Source organism: Canis lupus, chromosome 6 (assembly GCF_011100685.1).
Source record: "Canis lupus familiaris isolate Mischka breed German Shepherd chromosome 6, alternate assembly UU_Cfam_GSD_1.0, whole genome shotgun sequence".
Classification (NCBI taxonomy): Eukaryota; Metazoa; Chordata; class Mammalia; order Carnivora; family Canidae; genus Canis; species Canis lupus.
Window position 1 is genome coordinate 18,850,222 of NC_049227.1, and position 24,582 is coordinate 18,874,803.

General features: G+C 53.4%; 1 protein-coding gene across 2 annotated transcripts in view; it reads left to right on the forward strand.

The window, feature by feature from the left end:
* Nucleotides 1–15,385: 15,385 nt before the first annotated feature.
* The window catches only part of GSG1L (GSG1 like), a 231,142-nt gene continuing 221,945 nt past the window's right edge, over nt 15,386–24,582 (forward strand). For both annotated transcript variants that reach the window (XM_038539981.1, XM_038539982.1), the window contains exon 1: nt 15,386–15,731. In XM_038539981.1, coding sequence (XP_038395909.1) covers nt 15,386–15,731 — 346 coding nt within the window. The remainder of the gene's footprint in view (nt 15,732–24,582) is intronic.

The following is a 24,582-nucleotide window of genomic DNA, read 5'->3' on the forward strand; positions in this document are numbered from 1 at the left end:
GGCTTCTCATCAACACCTGACCTGTTATGTTACTCATCTTTATTTTTGAGGGAAAAGGGTTGTCATTAGTCTCCTTTCAAAAGAATGGAAGCTTCTAGAAAGCATGAAATGACTTATAGTGGGTTGAATGGTGCCCCCACCACCACCACAAAGATATGTCCATGTCCCAGAAACTGTGAATGCAACCTTACTTGGACAAAAGGCTCTTGAACGATAGAATTAAGGTTCTTGAGATGAGATCATCCTGGATTGTCCAGGGGGCCCTAATTTCAATGACAAGTTCCTTATAAAAGATCCACAGAGGAGCCACCAGGAATGTCACAACCACCAGAAGCTGGGATAGGCAGGGAAGGATCTTCCCTTAGAGCCTCTGGAGGGAGTGTTGTCCTGCCAACCCCTATGATCTCAGATTTCTGGCTTCCAGAACCATGAAAGAGTACATTTTTGTCGTTCTAAGCGGCCCAGTTTGTGATGATGGGTCATGGCAGCCCTAGGAAGCTAGACCACTTCTGTATGGCCAATACCCAGAATAGGGCCTGAGATGCCACAGAGCAAGGAGCAGCAGGCTTTCTCTGGAAAGGGCCGGATAGCAAACATCTGAGGCTCTGCAGGCCGTTTGTCTCTGTCTCAACAACCCAACTCTGCAGAGAGAGCATGAAGGCAGCCACAGACAACATGAAAACCGAAGGGCTGGATTCCAATAAAACTTTATTTATGGATGCCAAAATTTGAATTTCACAGGATTTTCCTGTGTCACACAATATTCTCATTTTGATTTTTTCCCTCCTAACTATTTAAAAATGTAAAGAGCACATTCTTAGCTGGTGGGTCGAACACAAACAGGTGGTGGGCTGGATTTGGCGTGCGGGCCACCGTTGGCCGCTTCCTGGACACGTGCTGGAAGAGTATTTGCTGAAGGGTTGAAGAAACATGTGAGGAGGTGGTTGGAGGCTCCAGTCAAATAGCCCAGGGACCGTGATGAAGCCACGTGCACACCGAACTCCCCGAGGATTAAAATAGATTTGGATTCTGGAGCTCCGCAGATTGGCTGGGGACATTGTTCCCAGGTCCTCCGTGCTGGTCTGTGCCACGAGGGCTGAAGTGACGGAGGAGGTGGAGCGTAGCCACAAGCACTCCCTGCACAGCTTGGATGTTGAGCTATGGAGTGGCAGGAGGTGTGGCAAAGTGGGGAGACAGTCTCCTGTCTTCCAGCAATTACCCAGCTCCAGCTAATTCTGTCAGCTGGGAATGAAAGCCCAGGTGCTCGCTGAAGTTTAGATTGGTCCTGAGAAGGTGGAGAATCCAAATGTTTGTATGAAATCTGCTTTAAAAACTTGGCTTAAAAAAAAAGTCATGCCAGGAGCTTCCATATGTCAAATGTATATTGTTACACCCATCTTATGATTGTTTGGGGAGGCCTGACCAACGGCGCACAGCTCGGACATGGCCAGTGCTGGTATCAGTGACCTTGCAGTTTTGTGAGCGAGGGTTCCCTGGGTCTCATTCATGGGGTGGAGGGCAAGGGGCTCAGAGGGTCTCTCTCCAGCTGGGATGGCTGGGTCCCTATCACCTCCAGTCAGAGAGGGCAGAGGGTGAGGTTCAGGTTCCTGGAGGGACGAGGCCACACGTGACTCTCCTCGGTTAATGGAGAGGTGGCCGGGCACACAACCCTGTCCCTGTATCTGATGGAAGCAGCTGTCACTCATGTTTGCTAAGGAGCCAGCCCTTCATCAAAGAAACCTTGAGAAAATGGATATCCCTCCATGCCTGTGTCTTAGGGGCCCGGGAAAGCACTCTGCATGTGCTTAGCGGGCTAGACAGCCCTCGTGCAAACCACTCCTGCCTGCATCGTCTCAATTCACAATCCCATCAGACTCGTCACCTGCTGTAGTGGAGAAGGATTTGCTCTTAATGAGTCTGCCCAGAATTGCCTTGTTGTCTCGGCGTTGACAAACTATATCCCTTAATAAAAGTTTCATGACTCAATTTAGTAAGGGAGACATGTAATCCCAGCCCCTCCTGCCCTGATCTCAGAGATTATCCCCAGGTGTTGGTCCCGGGAACATTCCTGTGTCTGACACCAACACCGTCTTCAGGGCCATTGTCCACCAAGATTGCCAGGGCACCTGTGGGTGGAGAGAGCCACCCACTCCCGCCTCTGCCCTAATGACCTGTAGCCGAGTGTCCGCAGATCCAGCAGCCCTTTGTAACTTGCCCTCTCATCAAGAGATTGGATCTGTTTGTCTGCCCCTGAGGTCTGGCCTGAGGTGCTTTGACCAATAGAATGCATTGAAAATGACTCATGTGAATGCCTAGGGCGGAGCTCCAGGCGTCTTGCAGCTTTCACCTGGGGGAGGGCTCCTGAGGAGGAGAGCTGAGATACCCTCAACCAGTTCAGTGTCAACTGCCAGATATGCCAGCGAAGTCATAATTGACCCCCAGCCCCGGTCGAGCCCTCAGAAAACTGCAGCCCATGAATGATGCCAGGAGAGAGGAGCAGGGCTGCTCAGATTCCAACCTGTAGCATCATGAGAAATAATTGCTGTTTTGTGCCATTGAGTTTTGCAAGTTTGTTAAATGGCACTAGATGACAGCTTTAGCCATCTCTTAGTCTCAGCCATGACCTATGGGTGGGGGCTGACCCACACTCAGCTCCAGAGGTGTGTCCTGACTGGCATAAGCCAATTGGATCATCCCATTCTCCTTGTCCATGGTGAGGCATCCGGGACCATGTGCTGGGGCTTCCTAGAGAGAGAAATCTCCCCACTGCCCAAGAAAGAGCTGGTGTGGTGTGAAAATGTGAGGTTAGGAATCAAGGCAGCCATTTTGGGGACTTCCATGTGGAGCCAAGGGCAGAAGGGTGAAGCTGATACAAAAGAAGATAAACCAGAAGGCTGAAGAGGACCCAAGTCCTTGACATCTTTGAGCTGCTCGATCAAGCCACGCCTAAAGCAAGACTTCCCCCTGGGTTTTTCAATTTTATGAGCCAATGAGTGACCCTTGAATGGTTTAAGCCAGCTCTAAATGACATGCTTTCCTGCATATGGGGCACAAGAGCATCTAGGGGATGTACTTAGAGGTTTTGTTCATTTAAGACATTGGGGCACAAATAGACGAAGAATTATACTAAGGCGTATGCATTCGAGTGTTGTTTCTATTGAAAAACTGGAAATAGGGGTGCCTGGGTGGCTTAGACAGCTAAGCATCTGACTTTGGCTCAGGTCATGATTACTGGGGTCCTGAGATTGAGCCCCTCATTGGGCTCAGCACTCAGTGACAAGTTTGCTTCTTCCTCTGCTCCTCCCCCCACTCGTGCACACACACACTCTCTCAATAAATAAAATATCATAATAATAAAAAAAGGAAAACTAGAAATAACCTGATTGTCAAACAATAGGAAATTGTTCCATAACGGTGGGACATCCACACAGTGAAACACTCTGCAGCCATGAGAGTACATTAGGGGCCATCAGACCTGAATTGAAGTCTTGATGGTGTCATTTGTCTCATGTGTGACTCTAGGGAAGTTATGTAACCCTTCTGAGCCTCAATTTCTTCCTCTATAAAACTGGTACAGTAATAAATGCCCACCCATAGGATTTTTGTGCAAATTAAATGAACTATGTCAAGAACTTAATATAGTGCCCAGAACATTCCTAAATATTTAATTACTGGTTATTATTATTAACAACATCTAATGACATTGAGCAGTGATTATGATATGATTTCAAATGTAAAAAGCTTGATACAAAACTGAGCATGCAGTCTTATTAAATTTTTATAAAATGTACATAAAATTTTGCATGAAAACACCAAATTATCCCCCAAAATGAATATGAAATCATTGTGAAATTATAGGCACCATAACACTTTTTTGTATTTCCTGAAGTTCTGACACTATCCTTACATTCAGAAAATAAAGCTATTTAATGGTAGAAAGAAAGGAAGGGACAGAGAGAGGAAAGAAGAAAGGAAGGAACGGAGAAAGAAAGGAAGATGGCTCTCAAATCATAAGATAATTCCAAGAAGATAAAGGAGATCTTCTGTGGACTGGTGTTGGATGTTGACCAGGCGGCCTGCAGCTTCCAAGATGGCCTGTAATGATCCCTGCCTTCTAGTCACATTTCTGAGTAGTCCTCTCTCACACTGGTATTGACATGTGTGATGCTTTGAATATTATAGAAATGACAGTGTGACATCCAAAGCTAGATCACAAAAGACATTGCAGCTTTCACCTCATTTTCTCTAAGACAAATGCTCTGAAGAAGCCAACCGCCATTTTGTGAGGGCGCTCAAGCTGCCCTACGGACAGGTCTGATGGCAGAGGTCTGTTGCTTTCTGCCAACAGCCAGCATGAACTTGCAGGGTAGTTACCTTGGAAGCCAAGACTTCAGACACTGTATCCCTGTATCCCTGGCCAATAACTTGACAGTGGCCCCGTGAGAGAACCTGAGCCAGAACCACCCCGCTAAGCCAATCCCAAATTCCCAACTCAGAGACATTGTGAATTAATAAAAGCTTCTAACTGCTTTAAGTGCCTACGTTTGGGGTAATTTGTTACACAGCAGTGGCCAAGAGGGAGGAACCCGTGTTTATTAAACCTTTGTGTTCTTCTAGGAATCCACAAATATCTTATTGTGAACCCCTCAACAGACTCTCACGTAGTGTCTATTATGAGTCAGTATGATTTGAAGTATTTCCTATAAGTCTGTGAGGCAAAGGCTACCATTATTCTTACTTTACAGACAAACCAAGACACTGAAAGACTAAACGGCCAAGGTGACATAGTGATTGGTGGGAGAACTGAGATTCAAACTCACATAGCCTGGCTCCAGGAGCTACTCTTCTGCCCATTGTGCCATGTCGTGAGAAGACACCAAGGCTCAGCAGTTACAGTTAGCTAATGTCCTTGAGTTCCCTTCTTTTCTTCCCTCTTGTCCATCACAAAGGAATGGTTTTATGAAGACATATCTTATGAACATCTCTGAGACAGACATATGTTGCCCATTTCTCTACATTCTTTGCAGTTCTCTTGATTCTATATACTTTCTTTTTGGAGAAGCTTAGTGAGTTTTAATGGGGAGATGTCTCCACTTAACCTTTCCCATCTTCCTGATGACCCAGACTTGCTGCACTGGATGCCTGGGACCACCAGTTTCCCATCTGTGTCTTTCCTCTTTGAGGGTGTGCCTCACACAGGTCATCAGAGAGAGGGCTGGGGGCTGGAAACGTGGGAGAAATAAGGAGAACACAAATGTCCACTGTGTTGGTTAGCTTTTCTCCAAAAATCCTACATAACAAGTGACCCCCCAAGTCAGTGCCTAAAGCAATACTTGCTTATTTATATAGACATGTGGGTTGGTTGGTTGACCGATCTAGGCTACACTCGGTGAGGGAGTTGGTCTTGGCTGGGCTCAGTCACCTATCTGGAAGTCAGTTGAGGTGCTAGGTCTTCCTCCTGGGGCTAGCTAGCCTAGCTCAGGCGGGTTCTTATCCTGGCAATGACAGAAGGCCAGTGGGAATACACAAGGTACCTTGAGGCCTAGCCTGGGAACTAGCCCATCAATACTGCTAACTTATATTATTGGCAAAGCAAATCACATGACCAAATCCAAAGTCAAGAACCAGGGAAGTAGGCAAATAGTGGAAGGGCACTCCGATTACATGGCAAAAGGTACAGAAATTAGTACCAGAGCCAGAACAACTCCCCAGGCAGACGGCCTACAGTAGCTTCAGACTCCACTGTATTTCTCCAAAGCCACCAAGAAGGCAGGCTCTACTTCTCCCAGGGCCAAGGTCCCTCTGCTCTGCAGCCAGGCTACCAGGTATATGGGAGGGGGCGCACTAAGTCACAACCACCTAGTCTGCTTCCTCCCCCATTGATTATGACCCCGTTAGACTTAGTGGTACCAACATTCCCGAGTGTGAAGACTTACTATAATCCCTTTGATTTATAGCCCAAACCCATCCATTTGTGTGCCCATCCTTGGTTCACTGGACATCCCTGGGGGGTGCTGGCCAGGGTAGATCTTCTCTCAATAATATCCTTAACCCAAGAGGGGGCTCCATTCTTTCCTCCATGCTTCACTGACTTCACAATGTCGATGAAACCCTCTTCTAATACAATAGATTGCCTTTCTTGTCAAAAACTTCCAACACACAGAATGAAACTGGCCATTCAGAGGGTTCCTGGGGAGGCCCTTTCCAGGTCAAGGTGTCCTGGGCCACTGGAGTCGGAGTCACACACTTGGGGTTGAATCTTAGCTCTTCCATTGACCTTGGGCAGGTAACTTCTCTGACAGTCTCAGTTTTCTTATCTACAAAATGGGGATAGGGGACACCTGGGTGGCTCAGTGGTTGAGCATCTGCGTTCAGCTCAGGGCTTGATCCCCGGATCCTGGGATCAAGTCCTACACTGGGCTCCCCTCTGCAGGGAGCCTACTTCTCCCTCTACCTATGTCTCTGCCTCTCTCTGTGTCTCTCATGAATAAATAAAATCTTTTAAAAAATAAATAAAATGGGGATTAAGGGTACCATCAGGGTCATGTGTGTGAAGCTCTGGGTACTTTGTGTGGCATTTAGTGGATATTCTCTCTTTCTTTTACTTGGAAGACTAAATCAATGAAAGGAGGGTTAGGCAGGTGTGTGTGTGTGTGTGTGTGTGTGTGAGAGAGAGAGAGAGAGAGAGCATCTGTACTGGTTAACAGATCATGTGGTAAAGATAAAAGGGTCCAGAAGATATGTCTTGATTATAAACCCAAGGAAGACAAGGCAGTGCTCAGCAGCACAGGCAAGGCTCACTCTTTTCCAGTGAGTTCAGTGCCCCTCAACTTCCATGAGAGTGTGGGACTCAGGCATCCCTTGCACAGGCCTGGACTTTAATTCACTAGAAACCCACAGTGTCTCCTGTGTGGTGGGGGAAGCTCTGGTCCCTGATTCAAGGGTCCCCATGTTCTCACCCTGGGGACTCCCCCTTGCCTTCCCAACAGTCTCCTTTTGGACAGTATCATCTATCACAACCACAACAGTAATGTCCTAAGAGTGCTTTCTGGTTGACCTCTCCCAGTTCTGTCCAGTTCTGTGCCTCAGTTTCCACCTCTGTCAAAGAAGCCTAGAGCTGTGTCTACCTCATAGTGTGGCTTGTGGGTATAATGAGTTAATGGGTGGGGGAGCCTGCTTCCCTAGCTCCTGGCACAGAATCAATATTTTCTATTGTTGTATTTATCACTTATACTCTTACTGCTAAAAACAAGACCTTTCCACAGAAGACTTCCCAGTGATCCTTTCTTATGAGATGGGGAGTGACCCTGAGGGTGACTTTCTATAGCTGCTGAGCCTGAATGTGAGTCTCATGTTTTTCTTTCCTGAAAAAGACAAGTGCCCACATTAGCTGACCTCTTCTGGGGTGACACGTGACTGTCAGCTCTTCGTCCTCCAAAAAACAATGCACCTAATCTGCTCTTTCAGGAGGAAGGTGACTTTTAAACAATGCGTGAGACTAATTGCTTTTTTGAGAGGAACTCAGGTGTTGGGAAAAGCATTTTGAAAGCAGATGTTTGGAAACGCTTCCATTGTCATGAGCTTTTGTTGCCAAAAAGCACGGAAAGTATGTTTCCTTTAAAAACTCTCTGAGTCTGCATGCTTTAAGAACTCGAAAACAGAAAATTCGGCCAATTCCAAAATCTTTCAAAAGAAAACTTTTAGGGAGACTTGAACCCACTTGCTAAAAACACACCAACACCAATCTGCTGATTTGTCTACAAGACTAACTGATGGGCATCAAGGGAGATCGACATACCTTAGCCAAATTCCACTAAAAACAGTTCCTTATTTTGTGAATGGGACTCAGATGTGAGTATCGATATGTAGAAAGCATAGCCCACAAGGCACTTCTTCCATTCAGATTTATCAATCTTTGTATAAATCAAAAATTCAGCATTGCTTTCATCTTCAATAGCCACTTGAATCAAGTATGAAAAGAACCTTCCATAAAACCAGACCCTTGACCTACTGTAGCGCTGTGTTAACCAATGGTTTTCAAAAAGCGATGAATAAAACACATGCAGTTGCATTGCAAGCAACTAAAATAACCCATTAAGAATGTTTAAGTGAGGGATGCCTGGATGGCTCAGTGGTTGAGCACCTGCCTTTGGCTCAGGTTGTGATCTTGGGGTCCTGGGATCGAGTCCCACATCAGGCTCCTTGTGAGGCACCTGCTTCCCCCTCTGCCTATGCCTCTGCCTCTCTCTGTGTGTCTCTTATGAACAAATAAAATCTTAAAAAAAGAATAAGTGAGGGATCCCTGAGTGGCTCAGCGGTTTAGCGCCTGCCTTTGGCCCAGGGCGCGATCCTGGAGACCCAGGATCGGATCCCACGTCGGGCTCCCGGTGCATGGAGCCTGCTTCTCCCTCTGCCTGTGTCTCTGCCCCCCTCTCTCTCTCTGTCTCTCTCTCTCTCATGAATAAATAAATAAAATATTAAAAAAAAAAAGAATAAGTGAAAATCGAAAGACTTTTATGCTGTTAGTAAATAAAAGAGAAATATTTAAAAGTAGTGTTTATGCAGTCTTTATGCTCTTTCAATTTTTCTAGTTTTTCTATGTGTGCTTTTATACTGTTAGCTCTTTGGTGCTGGGTGGAGAGGTGGGGGCTTCCTTCCTGGTCCAGGAAGCAAGGCCGGCTGTGCTGCTCTTGGCCCCTAGGGGGCAGCAGAGGGAAGCAAACAACAGCTTGGAAAGGTCTACTCAGAAAAAACAGCCCAAGAAGGGGCTGGTCCAGGAAACACCTTAAAACGTCTGTTTTCTCTCCAATCTCCCTGTCATCCCTCCTCAGGACTGCAGAAAAAGAAGAAAGAAAGAAAGAAAGAAAGAAAGAAAGAAAGAAAGAAAGAAAGAAAGAAAGAAAGAAAGAAAGAAAGAAAGAAAGAAAGAAAGAAAGAAAGAAAAAGAAAGAAAGAAAGAAAGAAAGAAAGAAAGAAAGAAAGAAAGAAAGAAAGAAAGAAAGAAAGAAAGAAAAAGGAAGGAAGGAAGGAAGGAAGGAAGGAAGGAAGAAAGAAAGAAAGAAAGAAAGAAAGAAAGAAAGAAAGAAACCAGCTTCAGACCTCGAGGACTGAGGAAAATCCCACTGATGCTGAGAACGAGGAGGAGGGTCAGTGAGTGAAGAAGGAAGGTTCGTTTTGGGCCAAGGGGCTGACACTTGATTCACCCGGAGATGTCAGGGAGACAAGCCCTGGATTCTGATCCCTGTCCCGCTCCTTCCTGAGATTCAGTTCCTCCCTAAGAATTCCCTAAGGGTTCAACGATATCTTTTTGACCGAAGTGCCCAGCATGCAGTTGGTGCCACATAAATGTTTACAGGCTCTGACTTGAGTGAGGCTGGGAGGTGGCTTCAGTGTGTGGCATAAACCTGGCACATCTTCAAGATGCCTTACCTCCCAACCACCTTCCCTCCTCATCTCCCACTGGCCCCCTGGGCCACCTTCTGGAAACACAGCCCTAGGTCCCATCGTGCCCCTGCTCCACAGTCATAACGGGCTCCCCGGGCTCAGCACATACTGGTGTTCCTGTCCCCCACTCCTATTTACAGATTTGAAAACAGAGGCTCTGAGAGACAGATGTGGCCCACATGTGGCCCCACATGGAAAATTCAGACCTTCCACCCTTGGCCTGGAACACCCAACACTCTCCAGCTCCAATGCCCCTCCTTAGTGAGGCCCCCGGCTGCTCCTTCTCCCATCCTCTTTCTGTTGCTCTGTTGCATATACTACCACGTGCAATTACCGAGTTTATCAGCGGTGTCCGTGTTTATCATTGACTCTTTCTCAAGAACATGAGCCCCATGGAATCAGGAACCTGGTTTGTCTTGTTTGCCCAGTGCCTAGCACAGAGCAGGGACCCAGTAAATTCTTCTTGAATAGTTGTTGGAAGAGTTAAGGCCATTTAATGAAGTTGGTTCCTTTCTCCTCCGGAGAACCCACCCCCTGGGACTTTGACTGCATGGAGCTCTGGGGTCTCTTCCTCCTGTGGGAGCACTCACCAGCCCCAGAGCAGCAAGTAGCCTCTAAACACAACAGCACTGGGGGGTGGGGGGAGTGGCTTTCACGGAAAGCCTGGAGTGGTGTCTTTACCAGGGGAATAAAGAGGGTATTATGCTTAGATACCTTGAGAATGAATGTTTCAAAAACCTCACCGATAATTGTTAATTGACTAATCCTTGGCTCTAATTAGGAGGGCCCAGGGCCAGGGATGCTCTGGTTTCCCAAGCTCCACTTGGAAGGTGTAAGAAACAGGAAGGGACTTAGGAGGCCCAGAAGCTAACCCATGTCTTTGTATCAGCCGACTTTGAGGAAAAGTTGGAAGCAAAATGCAAGTGGGCTATGTCCGTACAATGCATATTTATACTTCCTGAAAAGTAGTACTTTCATTATGAATAGCAACATTTTTTTTCTGGACAATTTTGTTGAATATAAAAAAGGGCGCAATTCCCAACTGTATGGCTCTGTGAGTTTTCATAAACTGAACACCTGTGTGAGGTCGGGCCACCTGGCCCTCCCAGACCCCGGGCCACCTCCCCAGCATAACCATCATGCTGACTTTCAGTACCAGAGGTTGGTTTTTCAAAATATTTTGGGCTTGGATTCCAGGTTCTCAGATTCAAATGTGTCCCCCCAACCCCCTCCCACCCTGGGGCCCCTGACAGGTGTCCCTGAGGATGGAAAGGGCCTCAGGCCCTTCGTGTCCCCTGCACAGGGACTTTTTTTTTTTTTTTAAATGCTTTAAATCGCTCCTCAGGTTTTATTTTTTTTTTAATTTATTTATGATAGTCACAGAGAGAGAGAGAGAGAGAGAGAGGCAGAGACACAGACAGAGGGAGAAGCAGGTTCCATGCACCGGGAGCCCGACGTGGGATTCGATCCAGGGTCTCCCGGATCGCGCCCTGGGCCAAAGGCAGGCACCAAACCGCTGCGCCACCCAGGGATCCCTGCACAGGGACTTTTGCCAATGGTTAACCAGGCAAAGATGCAGGCCCAGTGTGGGCATGTCATTAGATCTTGCAAAAGGAGCTAGAAGTCTAGATTTTTATATGAAATCTCATGATTATTGAACAGTGGTAACTCATGAAAATTTAACACGCTGTGGAGACAAGTCCATGCAGGCCAAACAAAATACACTTATGGGCCAAATTTGGCCTGCAGGCTGTCAGTGGGGGTGACCTCGAGGGGCCCTCAGACCTGTCAGGAGACAGGTGAGGACACAGGCGTCGCAGCGCAGAGGAGGCCGGGGCAGGGCCGGGAGGCCTCTGCAGTGGAGTGATGTTTAAACAGTGCTTTGAAGGCCAGCCGAGATAAGGAGCACAGGGGCACTCCTGCAGACGGAGGAAGGCGGGCAGGGGCCTGCTGTCTGGTCTGAGCACCGGGTGGTCAGAACTGCAAAGTGGCAGCGGGAGGAGCGGCTGAAGGGGCCAGGGATGCAGGCTGGAGCCCATCTCGAAGGACCAGGAACAGTGCTTAGATTTTGTCCTGGGGCAGGCAGTGCGGGGGGTGGGGGGCGGGTTAAGCAGAGGTGCTGGGCTCCTGGCTGTGGCCACATGCGCAGGGGAGGGAACCAGATGGGGGTGGACTGGGGGGCAGCAGGGAAGTGGGAGGACCTGATTTGTGGCTGTGGCTCAAGGGAGGGGAAACAGGAGCTTGGGCCCAGATTTCTGGCTCCCTAAACAAATCCCCCCCCACCCCTGACATAGACTCTCCTGGACCAAAGCAGAGTTGGATCCCTGAGCCCTCTTCCTAGCCAGGCCCTGACCTTGGGCTCTGTCCTTGGCCTGCTTAGCCAGAATCCCACCGCGTCAGTTTAGCAAGAATCCCTCATCCTTGGAACCCAGTCGGATTCCTCTTCTCCATCCCTGACATCTTCTCCCCCTGGGCTGCTGTCAGCGAGAGTCCTGTCCAGTCAGTTTAGCCAGAGTCTCATATCAATATTCCCCCCACCGACCCCCACTCTGTCCCTGGGCTGCAGATCCCCTCTTTTCCTTGTCTCGTTCAGAGTTGAGCCCCATCTCTCTGCCCTCAGGCCAACCCCCCATTGCTGTGACCCCTCGATAAAGAAAGTGTTACTGTCTTTAACAGGTGCCACGACGGAGGTTTCAACCCTCAGTGGCTATTTGAAAATACCCATCCTCTCCAAGGGGCGGCCTAATGAGTTTGCATTCATTTCAGGAAGGGTGCGCAGAAGGCAGGCCCCGTGGCGCAGTGGTTTAGCGCCGCCTTCAGCCTGGGGCGTGATCCTGGCGACCCGGGATCGAGTCCCATGTTGGGCTCCCTGCATGGAGCCTGCTTCTGCCTCTGCCTGTTTCTGCCTCTCTCTCTCTGTGTCTCTGATGAATAAATAAAATCCTAAAAAAAAGGAAGGGTGCGTGTGGCATAACCTCCACTGCCGTCCTTATCTGCATGAGGTCCAGTGTGGAATCAGCCAGAATTTCTGATCTTTCCGGGTGGCCCCCCACATCTGCTTCTCCCAAGGCTTTCTGTCTCAGCAAAAGGCAGTCCTGTCCTTGTAGGAGCTTCAGGGTTGTCTTTATACCCTACATTAGATCCTTGCACAAATCTTGCTGGATCTACTTTGAAGATGGACCCAGAACCTCCACCACCCTGGGCTGAGCAGCGGGCATTACATTGCCTGGATTTATTCACTAGCCCCTACATAGTCTCCGTGTTTCCACCCTTTTTCACTCAGTAGCCAGAGAGGCCCCGTTGCACCCTAAGTCAGATCGTGTCTCCCCTCTGTTCAGAGCCCCTTGAGACTTGCATCCTATTTGAAGTAAATGACACAGTCCTCATAAGGACCCAGCCCATGATCTCTTATCTTCTCCCCATCACCTCTGCACACTTGTTTTCTGCTAGTCTCCCCACTGCCCACTCGGCTCCAGCCACACTGCTCTCAGGGTTATTGCCCTACCTCAGGGCCTTTGCACTGGCTGCCCCCTCTTTCTGGAACCGCCTTTCCTGGGATGTCCCCATGGCTTACTCCCACTTTAACTTAAGACTTTGCTCCAATGTCATCTTCCCAGTGAGGACTCCTTGAAACCCTGCTTTAAATCACAACCTGCTACCCTCACTCTGTCCCCACCCCCTACTTTATTTCTCCTCTTGGCTTTTAATACTTGCATAGCCTACATCATAGGTATTAATGTTTGTCTTCTCTTTTCTCCCAGGTCTGCACATCCAGTGGGTGCTCAACGAGTGGAAGGACATTTCAACCCCCCCCCCCCTTCTCTGTGCTTCCTCTGGGTATTTCTGAAGAGGGTGTGATCCTGTGACTTATTTCGGTTGGGATCTGTTGGCTTGGAATACCCAGGGAAGAGTTCCCAGCCTGGAGGTCACTGAGTCCTGCCCACATGTCCATTGTCACAAGCTTCCATCTGAGGGACTGAGTTTCAAATGTGTATGGACACTCCTGTGATGAATATTGCACACCTATTTAGAAGTGTTACTGAAGTCCTTGCAACTTCTTGGCCATGATATATGTTCCCTGTCAAGCCATACCCTCAACTCCATGATTATTGCATGGAGGTCCTCCTCAAAACAGTTTGGAAGGCCTTGTGTAGGGCCAGAAAAGGGATCTAATGAACGAGGCTGGAGACCCCTGACCATCCTTCATATGATATCCTGCCAGGGACATTGCCCACAGTCACTGTCAGCCACCTTAGGCAGAGTAGCAGCAGCTGACAGCGAGCGCAGGTTCACCCACCAGAATAAGGCAATTCATACTCTGCTAACCTTGAATTCTGCAAGCCCTGCCATTCCCAAGCTGGGGGGGTGTTGGAGCAGCTCTCAGCTTGGGCAGAATTCAAATGAGCTCTTGCAATCAACATGCAATTAATTGTTATACACCTGGGCATCAGGGTCCCATGCACTGCTGGTGTGAAGGGAGTTCAGGTCATCTCAGAGCCGAGGTGGGGCTGGGGTGCTCAAAGTTGGGCAATCCCAGTTTGCGGGAGAGATCTCTGAAAGGTCAACCTTTGGGTTGCAAATGTGGTCAACCGATCTTGGTTCAGATGTTAATCATAGTGGCTAGCATTTACTGACCACCTACTGTGCGCCAAATCCTTTTCTCGGTAGGCCCGACTCCATTACAACAGCCTGATACTCCTCCCCTTTTTATAGACAAAGAATTGAGGCTCCCAGAGGTTACCTGACTGTTCAAAGGCCCCAGCTGGCCAAGCCCCAGAACTGCCTGACCCAAAAGTCAGTATTTTTGACCACTCTGCCCCCACCCCAACCTGGAAGAGTCTGAGTAGACAGCCTCTGCAGGGCATCCGTACCTACCAACTACAACTTTGTGTGTCCAGACCTCCTTGGGTCACGCTGCTCGGCACCTCAAGTGCGGATGGTCTGCGGGAGGAAGCCTCATTTGTCCTACACAACACATGCATCGGGCACGTCTTTGCCACCTTTGCCGCTGTTCCATGCCACAACAGAGAGCCCAGGCAACTGTGGGTTCCACCTGCCAGAGAAGCCCTTCTTGTTGCTTTAGGCAGTCTAAGTCCCCGGGGGCGGCCTCCAGGGAAAGCACAAGCCCCAAAGACTCTACAACCCTGCCTTCCTGGTGGGATGCCCCTTCTGATAGGTCCTGCGAGTCCAGGTCCAGGGGAGGGCATCCCTTCCGGGTGAGCTTGCAGCTCCGGGGCTGTGGGAAGCCCAGGGAACTTTGCAGTTCTGATCCTCTGGGGTTCCTTCCTAGGGGTCCTTCCTGCCGGCCCGCGTCCCTCTTGGGGAGCCCAGCGCGCTCGGCTAGGGCCTCTCTGGGTCTGGAGTAGGATGCCCTCTCCTGGCCGGGTTTGGGGCCCGCCCCCGGCCCCCGTGGGGGACCTCCTGCTCCGAGAGCGCCTTGCCTGGCGTTCTTCTGGCTTCTCAGCCCCTCCAGCCGGGTGCGGGGCTCCTCGGGGGCGTCCCTCCCCTCCGGGTCCCCCGCCCGCGCCCGGCGTGGGGCGCCCCCTCTCCCCGCTTGGGGCGGGCGCCGGAACAGTGTCGCCGGCCGCCTGCAGGTGTCTCCCCACGGAGGGGCGCGCGTCCCTGCGCCGTGGCCGCTGCCAGGCGCCAGCGGCTCCTCGCCGAGGTGCACTCGCGCTCCGGGCTCCGGGCTCCGGGCGCGCGGGAGCCGCTCCGCCGCCGCCGCCCGCGCCCCCCGCGCCCCCCGCGCCCCCCGCGCCGCGCCCTCGCCCTCGCCCTCGCCCCGGGTGGGGGGGCCATGGGCCCGCGCCGCGTCCGCCGCCGCCGATCGCAGGCGCCCGAGCCCCGGGGCGCGGCGGGCAGCGGCCGCTGACGCGGGGCGCCGGCTGCCAACTTCGCGCGCGGAGCTCCCCGGCGGCGCGGTCCCGGCGGCGCGGGCGGCATGAAGACGAGCCGCCGCGGCCGAGCGCTCCTGGCCGTGGCCCTGAACCTGCTGGCGCTGCTCTTCGCCACCACCGCCTTCCTCACCACGCACTGGTGCCAGGGCACGCAGCGGGTCCCCAAGCCGGGCTGCGGCCAGGGCGGGCGCGCCAACTGCCCCAACTCGGGCGCCAACGCCACGGCCAACGGCACGGCCGCCCCCGCCGCCACCGCCGCCGCCGCCGCCGCCGGGAACGGCCCCCCTGGCGGCGCGCTCTACAGCTGGGAGACGGGCGACGACCGCTTCCTCTTCAGGAATTTCCACACCGGCATCTGGTACTCGTGCGAGGAGGAGCTCGGCGGGCTCGGTGAGTGCGCGGCGGCGCCGGCGGCGGGGCTCCGGGCCCCCGGCCCCGCGCGCCCCCCGCGCCCCCCGCGCCCCCCGCGCCCCCCGCGCCCCGGCCCCGCGCGCCCCCCGGCTGCCGCCCGAGGGGTCCCGGCGCTCCGCAGGGCTCGGCCGCAGCCCGGGGCGGGGACAGCGGGGACAGCGGGGCCGCGGGGGCGCGGGGGCGCGGGGGGCGGCCGGGACGCGCGGCCGTGCGGGGCTCCGGGCGCAGCGGAGGCCCTTCCCGAGCGCTGGGCGCCTGCGGGGACGTCGCCGCGCCCCGGGGAGGCGCGTCTCCAGGGCCCCGGCTCCGGGGCTCCCGGGCTCCCGGGCTCCCGGGCCGGCGGGGCGCGCGCTCCTCTCCGCGCCACAACTCGTCTCCGGGCTCGCCCCCGCCCCCGCCGTCGTGGCGGAGCCCCGGCGCCCCGCTCCCGGCCCGGCCCGCTGCGGGGAGGGCGCACGTCCCGGGAGCCAGCGGCCCCGCGGGGGTGGGGGTCGTCCTCCCGGACGGGGCTCGGGCGGCCCGGGAGTGGGCGGGGGGGAGGGGAGGGGAGGGGAGGCCCCCCTGCCCGGGAGAGAGGATGCGGCGGGCGGGAAAGCGGGACTGCTCGGCCAGGCTCCAATCACATTGGCTGGGGGGTGACTGTCCAGTCGGCAGAGCAAACTGCCCCCGGGGCAGCCAGGGCGGAGGCAGTGCCCCCGAGGAGGGCAGTGAGGCCCTGGGCGTGGGCCGGGTGCGGGGCCACACCACCCACTGCCGCCCAGACCGGGTTGCTGTAGGTCCGGGCGCCGGGACCCTCTTGAGTGAATTGACCTCTCTCCCCAAGGTTAAAAGTCTGTGCATTCACGGACCGCTCTTGTGCGTCTATGTGAGCCCTCCGGTGTAGGTGGGGGTGGGTGACAACGGAGTTTGCCCTGGATGAGCCCTCGGCCTGTTCGCGTAAGGACACAGACAAGAAGGTGTAAGATAAACCCTGGGAGGCTGCTCCCTCTGCCTGGAATTCCCTTCCCCACAGCTTCCGGGGCCTCAGCTCCCCTGGGACTTGCCCACCTGTCTTCCCAGGCAGGGTCTTCTGGAGAGAAGATCTCCCCATCCCCTTTGGAGGCAGGGTCCCCTAACTTTGTCTCTCATCATCACCTTTATCTCCTTCATCAGACTCGGCACAACCTGAAATTTTCTGGAGCCTGCCTCTGGTCACTGGCTTCTCGTCCCTTGTCTCTGCAGGATGTCCCCGGTGAGGGCAGGGACTGGGCTGCCTGGTTCCCCGTCATCCCCCAGCCTGTGGGTAGTGTCCTCTGCATAGTAGGTCGTGTACATTTTTATGGGATTCGCATTGGATGAGACCTTGGGATGATAAAGCAGAGGTTTCCCGGGGTGCTCTCTGCTCTGCCTTGCCTCTGGAGGTGCTGGGCTGGACTTTTCTGTGACCACCTGTGTGACACTAGCCATGTGCCAGACACTCCGTGTTTGGATACGGTTCCACCTCTGACTACTTTCTCCCCATCAGACTCACTTCTGGTGTGCACTCAGAAGTCACATCTTTACTCCAGGTTGTAATTAAAACAAAAAACAAAAAACCTCAAAAAGCAGACTGGCTAAAATTCTCTGCGTTCCACTCAGCCTGACCCTGACCTTTTCCACGGAGGTCTTGTAGTGTCTTGTCCTGGAGAACATCCGCACCTTTTGGGGTAGAGGTCCCCCACACATCACCTTCACTTGTCAGCAAGTTTCTCCTTGGTGTAGAAATGCAGCCTCCTTGTCTTTCCTTCATACATGTACTTAAAAACACAACATTGTGTCTCTGGAGTTGCCGGGTCCCTGCGGTCCCTTCCTCCGTAGGTGTCCAGGCCCTCGATGACTGGCTGAGCCTCTTCACTGAGGTCTCTCTTGGCTTCTCCCTGAAGGTCACGGCCCCACCTCTTGCGGGTACTTCCCTGGTTGGAGCTCATCCGTGTCGCTCATCCAGGGCTTGACACAGGGTGTTTAAGCCGGAGCAGTTTTAAAAATTATTAATTGAAAAACATTTAAAGCAATGTTAGCTTACATTTATTGAGCTTTTAATGCGCACCAGGCACTGCTAAAACTTCTCACCTGCCAGATCTTGCTGACTCCTTGCCAAGGCCTCCGCGGCAGGCACTTCTAGGGTGCCTACTTTCAGATGAGGAGTTGGGGGTTCAGAGAGGCTTCTGTGTCCAGCTGGCAAGGGGGCCCCAATTATCTTTGGAGACAGAAAGGGATCTGGGTGGAGTGAATGATGCTGTTGGGGGATCTGGGACGGGCGTCATTTTGGGGGGTGGCACTCAGCCTAAGACCCTCATCCCCAGTCCTGTGTTCGTAAAAACATGGGTGGTTAGTTTGTTGGGCAAATAATGCAAACCCACAGTTTGTCCTTTCCCTTTGATCGCTGTTGGCTAGAGATCGCCCCTCCCAGAAAATCACAATTTTCCTCCCCGAGAGCTTGGAAAATAGTTATCAGCCTGTCAGAGCCGGTGAGAAATTTGGGAGGTCTGAGCCAGCTTGGATGGCTTCCCTGGCTGATCCCACGGTGCCCAAATCCTGCCTTTGCCACCTCTGTGGTCCTGAAGGGATGTCAGGAAGTACCTGGCCTCAAACTTTTGTTGCTATGACAACACTTCTTCTGCGTTCTGTGACCATTTTTTAAATTTATTTTTTACTTGAGGAGGGGAAAAAAAAAAACCCGCCCCCAACAACCGCCCTCCCTGGCCCTAACAAAACCCTGCCCTCCTATCTGCCCACCTCTGAGACATCGCAGACCATGTCTCTTTTCCCTCCCTCCCAAACTACAGGCAAGGCTTTCTTTCCTTCCCAGCGTTTCACGTTCACCCCAAAGAAAACGCCAACCACGAAATCCTGACCTCTCCGTGAGAAGCAGCTGCTAACTGCTCCTTCCTCTCCAACGCCTGATCGGTAATTTCTTTCTGCGCCCAGAAGAGCCTCTCCCCACTCTGTGCAGCCACAGGGAAATCTAATAAGCCCTTTTACCCACATGAAAAAATCTACAGCGTTCACAAAGAAAACTGCAGCCTGTCCTAAACAGACACAATTTCACCAGACCGGGCACAAAGAAAGCTTTTCTCCTTCCTCCAAGAAGGAGCATCAACCTCCTTCAACAAACAGAAAGGGAGCATGGCCTTGACACAGAATTACCCCGAGCCCTTCACGCAAATTGGATTTCTCCTCTGGATTAGATGCTCAGAAGGGCTGGGTGGTTGCCCGTTGTAGGCATTCGGGGGGCGGGGGCAGCGGAGGAAAGGTCCGGAAAAGGAATAGTGTGGTTCTGGGGGTGGGGGTGGGGTGATGGGTGGCCGGGCTGTGTGGTGGTGCTAACTGGGAGCACAGGTGAGGATGGACTTCATCCGGTGTGTGTTTGAACCCGAGGAAGGAGGAGACTCGGGAAGACCGATGGGGTGGCAGGGCAGGGTCGGGGAGGGCTCCCGGGATGCCTGGAGGGAGGTGAGACATCCCTGGAAGGAGGTGAGATGGAGGCAGCCCCAGGGAAGGGCGGGATGGGTCACGGGAAGCAGGAGCGGGACCCTCTGAACCCACTCTTTCCCCTGGGATGGAGCCCATCCTCCTCTGTGAAGGATGGAGGCTTCCCGAGTCTCCTGTTAGCAGCGTGGCTTGGGCAAGAGCCTCAGTTTGTTCCCCTCTAGAATGGGCATCAGAGCAGGTGGCACTTGCTGGAAGTGGGAATATTCAGTGAAATAGTGTGGGGAAGATGCCGTGCCCCTGCTGGGTATGGGAGCGCCCCTTGCCACCCCCCCCCCCCGGTGCTCTTCTGCAGTGGTCACCCTGCTTCCACCGTTGACCCCACCACCCCAGTCTGCTCTTCACCCAGCCCCACAGCAGCTGCCAGATCCTGTCCCTCCTTTGTCCAGCCCTGTCTGATGGCCCCACTGTCACTTACAGTCAAAGTCACGTCCTCCCATAGCTCCTCCACAGCTGTGCCACTCCTCTGGGCTCCTCTCCTGCTCCCCTCATCGTGGTCACTGACTCCTGCCACACTGGCCCCCAACGCCAGCACCCAGAGTCTTCGCACTGGCCCTTCCCTCTGCCTGGACAGCTTTCCCCCCAGGTGGCCACAAGGTTGTTTCTAGAAACTTCTTCAAGACAGTGCTGAGCTCTCTCTGAGCACCCAGTTCAAAATCGATCTCCCCACACGTTCCCTGCTTGATTTTTCTCCCAGCACTTGCCACGGGCTTTGATCTCAGTGTTGCTTGTTGGTTCTGCGTATTGCCCACCAGCTCGGTGAAGGTGGCGGCCAAGTTTATCTGCTCCGGTCGCTGCTGGTTCCTTAGCGCTCGCAGCGCCGGCCCGTACTAGGTGCTCCCTGAACATCCGGGGCTTGAATGCTGGTTGTCGTTAGGAGCACTGCCCCTTCTCAGGCTCCGGGTGTCTTCTTACCCTGCAGAGAGGCGGGGGGCCGGCTGGGGACCCCTCCCCGTTCACGAGGTGCCTGCTACACACGACCCCTCCCTTACACAGGGTGTACGTGGGGTGCGTGTGGGTGGGGGCGTGCTCACCAGGAGGAGAAAGCCCCTTGCTGACCCCCCCATGCCTTTCTTTGCTTTCCCATCTTTTCTATGGAAGAATTTACCTCTTCTGCTTGTTCCCTTAAATTATGCCGATAAACCTTTTTCACCAGGGTGAGGACCGGTCTGATGTCCCCGCCCAGGAAGGTTCTAGTGTTGGGAGTGTGTTGGTGTAATATCGGATGGGCTTTGTGTTGGGATCGCCCGGTGGGTGAAGACTCGGACTTTGAAAGGCATGGCTCTAAGTCCAAGACCAGCGTTGTTTCCTTCCACTTCAGGAACGCGTCTATGGCAGCCAAGTGCCATGGTGACACCTGCTTTCTGGGGCACAGAGAGATAAACTGACTTGCTCAAGGTCACACAGCTACTAAGTGGCAGAAGGTTCTAGAACCCGGCTCTTGCCTGCTATGCTGCACCACATCCCCACCAACCCAATTCGTTCAGGCACCCTGGGCTCCTCCAACAGAGGGGAGCTGTGCGCCGGGAGTCATGAGCTCCAGGTTCGAGGCCAGGCTCTGCCGCCAGCTTGCCAAGTGACTCTGGCTAAGTCCTACTCCTTCTCTCGGGCCTTTTCTTTACTTACCTGTAGAATGAAGATTTTGTTTGTTTTTGGTCTGGCTGATGGAGGCAGCAGAGCACCCCATGATGACAGGCTTCAGGGACAGACAGCCCAGGCCCCAGCCCTCCCAAACACCACTCGCCTGCTGTGTGGCCTTGGTTGAGGCGCTTATCCTCTCTGGGCCTCAGTTCCCTTGGCTGGGACACAGGGATGATAACAGCTGCCCCATAGCCTGGCTGGGACATAGGGATGATAACAGCTGCCCCACTAGCCTAGCTGGAGTTAAAGGTGATGGTGCGGGTGCTCTGTGGGCGCATAGCAAACCCTCGGTGATGGCACTGGCTGTGACTGACCCTGTGGCCTGGGGGTCCGCTCCGAACTGTCCATCTGTTTTGTTTGGCCTTACAGTGTTTACAGTCTTGGAGTGGGTCACCAACATTTGCAAATTGAGACACTGCACGGAAACATCTGGATTTATGGCCTTCCTCAAAAGCCTGGCAGGTCTGTGAACACTGGGCCTGGGATCCCACGGGAGAGGCACCGGCCTATGCCTGTGGCCTCCCCCTCATGGGAACACCATCTGCCCCCTTCCAGGGGCTCAGGCCCCAAGCCTTGGAGTCCTCCAGGACCTACGGCTCTGCCCTGGCCTGTGCCCCAGTGCCCAGCCCCTGGACTAGGACAGTGGCGCCTCCCTGGGCTCCCTGCTTCTGCCCTTGGCCTCCATGGTCTGCCTTCTAGCTCAAGTGAGATCGCCTCCCTCCACTCTGCGTGACCTCACTTAAATTCAGGGCTACCCACTTACGGGGCCCGGGGCCTGCTGTGATGTACCCACATTGCCTCTCTGACCCCACCCCCTTCACTCCACGCTAGCCTCAGGGGTCTCCTTGCTGGTCCTGGAACAGAGCAATGCCCTCCTGCCCCTGGGCCTTTGTACTTGCTGTTCCTGCTATCTGGGGTCTCTTCTCCCAGGCAGGTCTGGGCTCAAATGTCCTGTTTCCCAGAGGCCTTCCCTGAACACTGGCTCTCAATCAGTGACCTCACTCCCGCTCCCCAGCACTGGTCTCCCACCTTCTCCCCCCATGGCTGTAATTGTTGTCTTACTGACTACATATTGTCCTCATTGATTTTGTTTATTATAATCTCTCCCCTTCCCACATGCCAGCTCCGTGGGGGCAGGACTTGGTCCATTTCACAGGATGCCACATTCTGGGACCTAGACGAGCTCATCTGCCCTTAGTAAGGGTGCACGGACTGTGTTGAATGCATTTAGGATTCTAGAACTTCTCTGGACTTCTGGGTACAGTGAGAGGCCCGGGCTCTGTGCTCCATGCCCGTCATTCCCATGGGCTTGTCGTTCGTTCTTTCTTTGCTCCCCCTCTTCCATTCTGCTCCTGAGAAGCAGTGCTCCATGGGACCCTGTGGGGAGCTGGAGGGGTTCAGAATAGTCATCACCCCTGTTTAAATTCTAGGGCACCAGGCTCGGAACCATCTATGACCTTGGGCTTCTGTGTTGCCTGCAGGACTGTGATGGTCCAAAGTGACAGAAGTGGACTTAAGTCCCAGTCTGGAAAAAGGCGTGTTTCAGAGAGGCTGCTGTGCCCCACAGCATCCAGGCGGAGAGGCCATCTCCAGGCCCCGCAGCTCAAAGCCAAGGCCACCCAGGCTCCTGCAGCTCCGAATCGATGGGCCCTCCTGCCAACTAAAACCCTACAAGGGCCAGCCCGGAACAACAAGAGAGTGTCATAGAGGGCGTGGCGGGGGCTGTGGGGACCTGGAGACATGTACCTCAGCCAAAGGGGCAGCTGCCGAGCCCCAGACGACCATCCTCATTGCAGGGTGGAGGCCCACAGGGGGCCCACTTGTCCATTTTGTCAAAACTCCAGGTGTTTATAAGAAATCTCTTGCTTGTGTAAAATTCAAGAACTGATTCAATTAAAAATAAGCCTGCCCTGTGGGCCAAAAGCAAACCCTTCTGAGGGGTGAGCAAACCCTCCTCTTGCTAGTTTGCAATTTCTAGAGCAGAGCTCCGCTGGTAACAGGATTCGATCCCATGTCTGTTGGTTCATGGTCTTGAGAGAATCTGATGTGACGGCGTGGGGCCGGGGGCCGAGGCTGGTGCCATCTGCCGTGTTCTGGGAGGGGGGTGTGGGATCACACAGCCGGTCCTGTGGGGACAGAGGACCGGAACTGGGGATCAGGGGAACAGATGGCACTTGGGCAGATACTGAGTTTTAAAAGATAATTTATTTATTCATTTGTTTGAGCGCGAGAGGGAGAGAGAGCTCAAATGGGGGGAGAGGCAGAGGCAGGGAGACCAGCAGACTCCGTGCTGAGCTCCAGCCCGATGCAGGGCTCAATCTCTGCGATCATGACCTGAGCCAAAATCAAGAGTTGGACGCTTCACCAACTGAGCCATCCAGGTGTCCCCCTCCCTTTTTAAAAAGTAATCTCCACACCCAGCATAGGGCTCAAACTCACAGCCCTCAGATCAAGAGTCGCACGCTCCACTGACTGAGCTGCCGGGCACCCTTGTGGTGTCTCTTAATAGTCTCATGGGAAGAGTTTGGGTGTGTGGCATGGCTGGATCCAGCAGGGTTGTTGGGAATCTGAGTCCTTCCAGCACTTGGCTCTGCCTTCCTCTGGGTTAGCTTCTTTCTCAAGTGGACTCTCCCCCTGTGGCCATCCCTGGAAGCTTTGAGCTCACCTCCTGTCCTTCCAGGAACTCCAGTGGATAAGTGAGGTCTTCCTTCTCAAGGTCCAAACAAAAGTCCAGAACTGGTTCTCAGAGGATCCACTGGATTATGTCCTCACCCCTGACCCGATCAGTGTGGCCCAAGGGAGTGAGCTGTGTGGGTTGGCCGGGCCTCATTCACATGTACCCTCAGTCACCTGGTCATGCTCCTGGGGTGGGAGATGAAGACAGCTCTGCCTGAACCGCATGGTCTGAGAGTGAGAGGAGTGTAGCAGTTAGCTCTCGCTGCGCAACACTGGGTAACAACGACGGCCAAGCCTCAGTGGCATCGAACTGCAGGCATTTACTCAGTTTGAGTCTGTGGCTCAGCGATTTAGGTTGGGCTGGGTTGGGCTCACTCACGTGCGGTGGTCACTGGCTGTGGGCTGGGATGATGTTGGCACCTGGGCCTCTTATCCTCCAACAGGCTAACCTGGGCCTGTTCTCATGGTGGTGGCAGAGACATGACGGCTGAAGCAAGCTGCACCGTGCAAGTGCTCTTCCAGCCTCTGCATGCATCGCATTTACTTACATCCCATTGGCCAAAGCATGTCACGTGGCCGAGCCCAGCGTGGGCATGTGGGGGATGCTGTGGAGTCACGGGGGCCAAGGGCATGGAAACATGGAAGGGTGAAAGAGTTGGGGGAATTATAGCAATCACTGTATCACAGGCACCCTCAGACTCCGGGGCTGGTCCTAATAGAAGGGACAGTAGATGCTGGTCGGGTGGGAACAGAGATGCCCCCTCCTTACGCAGCAGGGGCACATCTGGGAACCCAAGGAGTTTGTGGCCATTCCGTCAGCCCTGGCCTCCTTCTTTTAGCCAAGACACTGCAGCTGTGCTGGAGGCCAGAGGTTCTACACCATCTGGTGCTCTGGGGCTCTATGACGCTGGTGCGAAACCACGTACCTGTGTCACAGAGAAAGGCATCCCCCCTAAACATACCTGTGGCCTACAGTGTCCTGAGACCTGTCCCTGGAGACTGCATC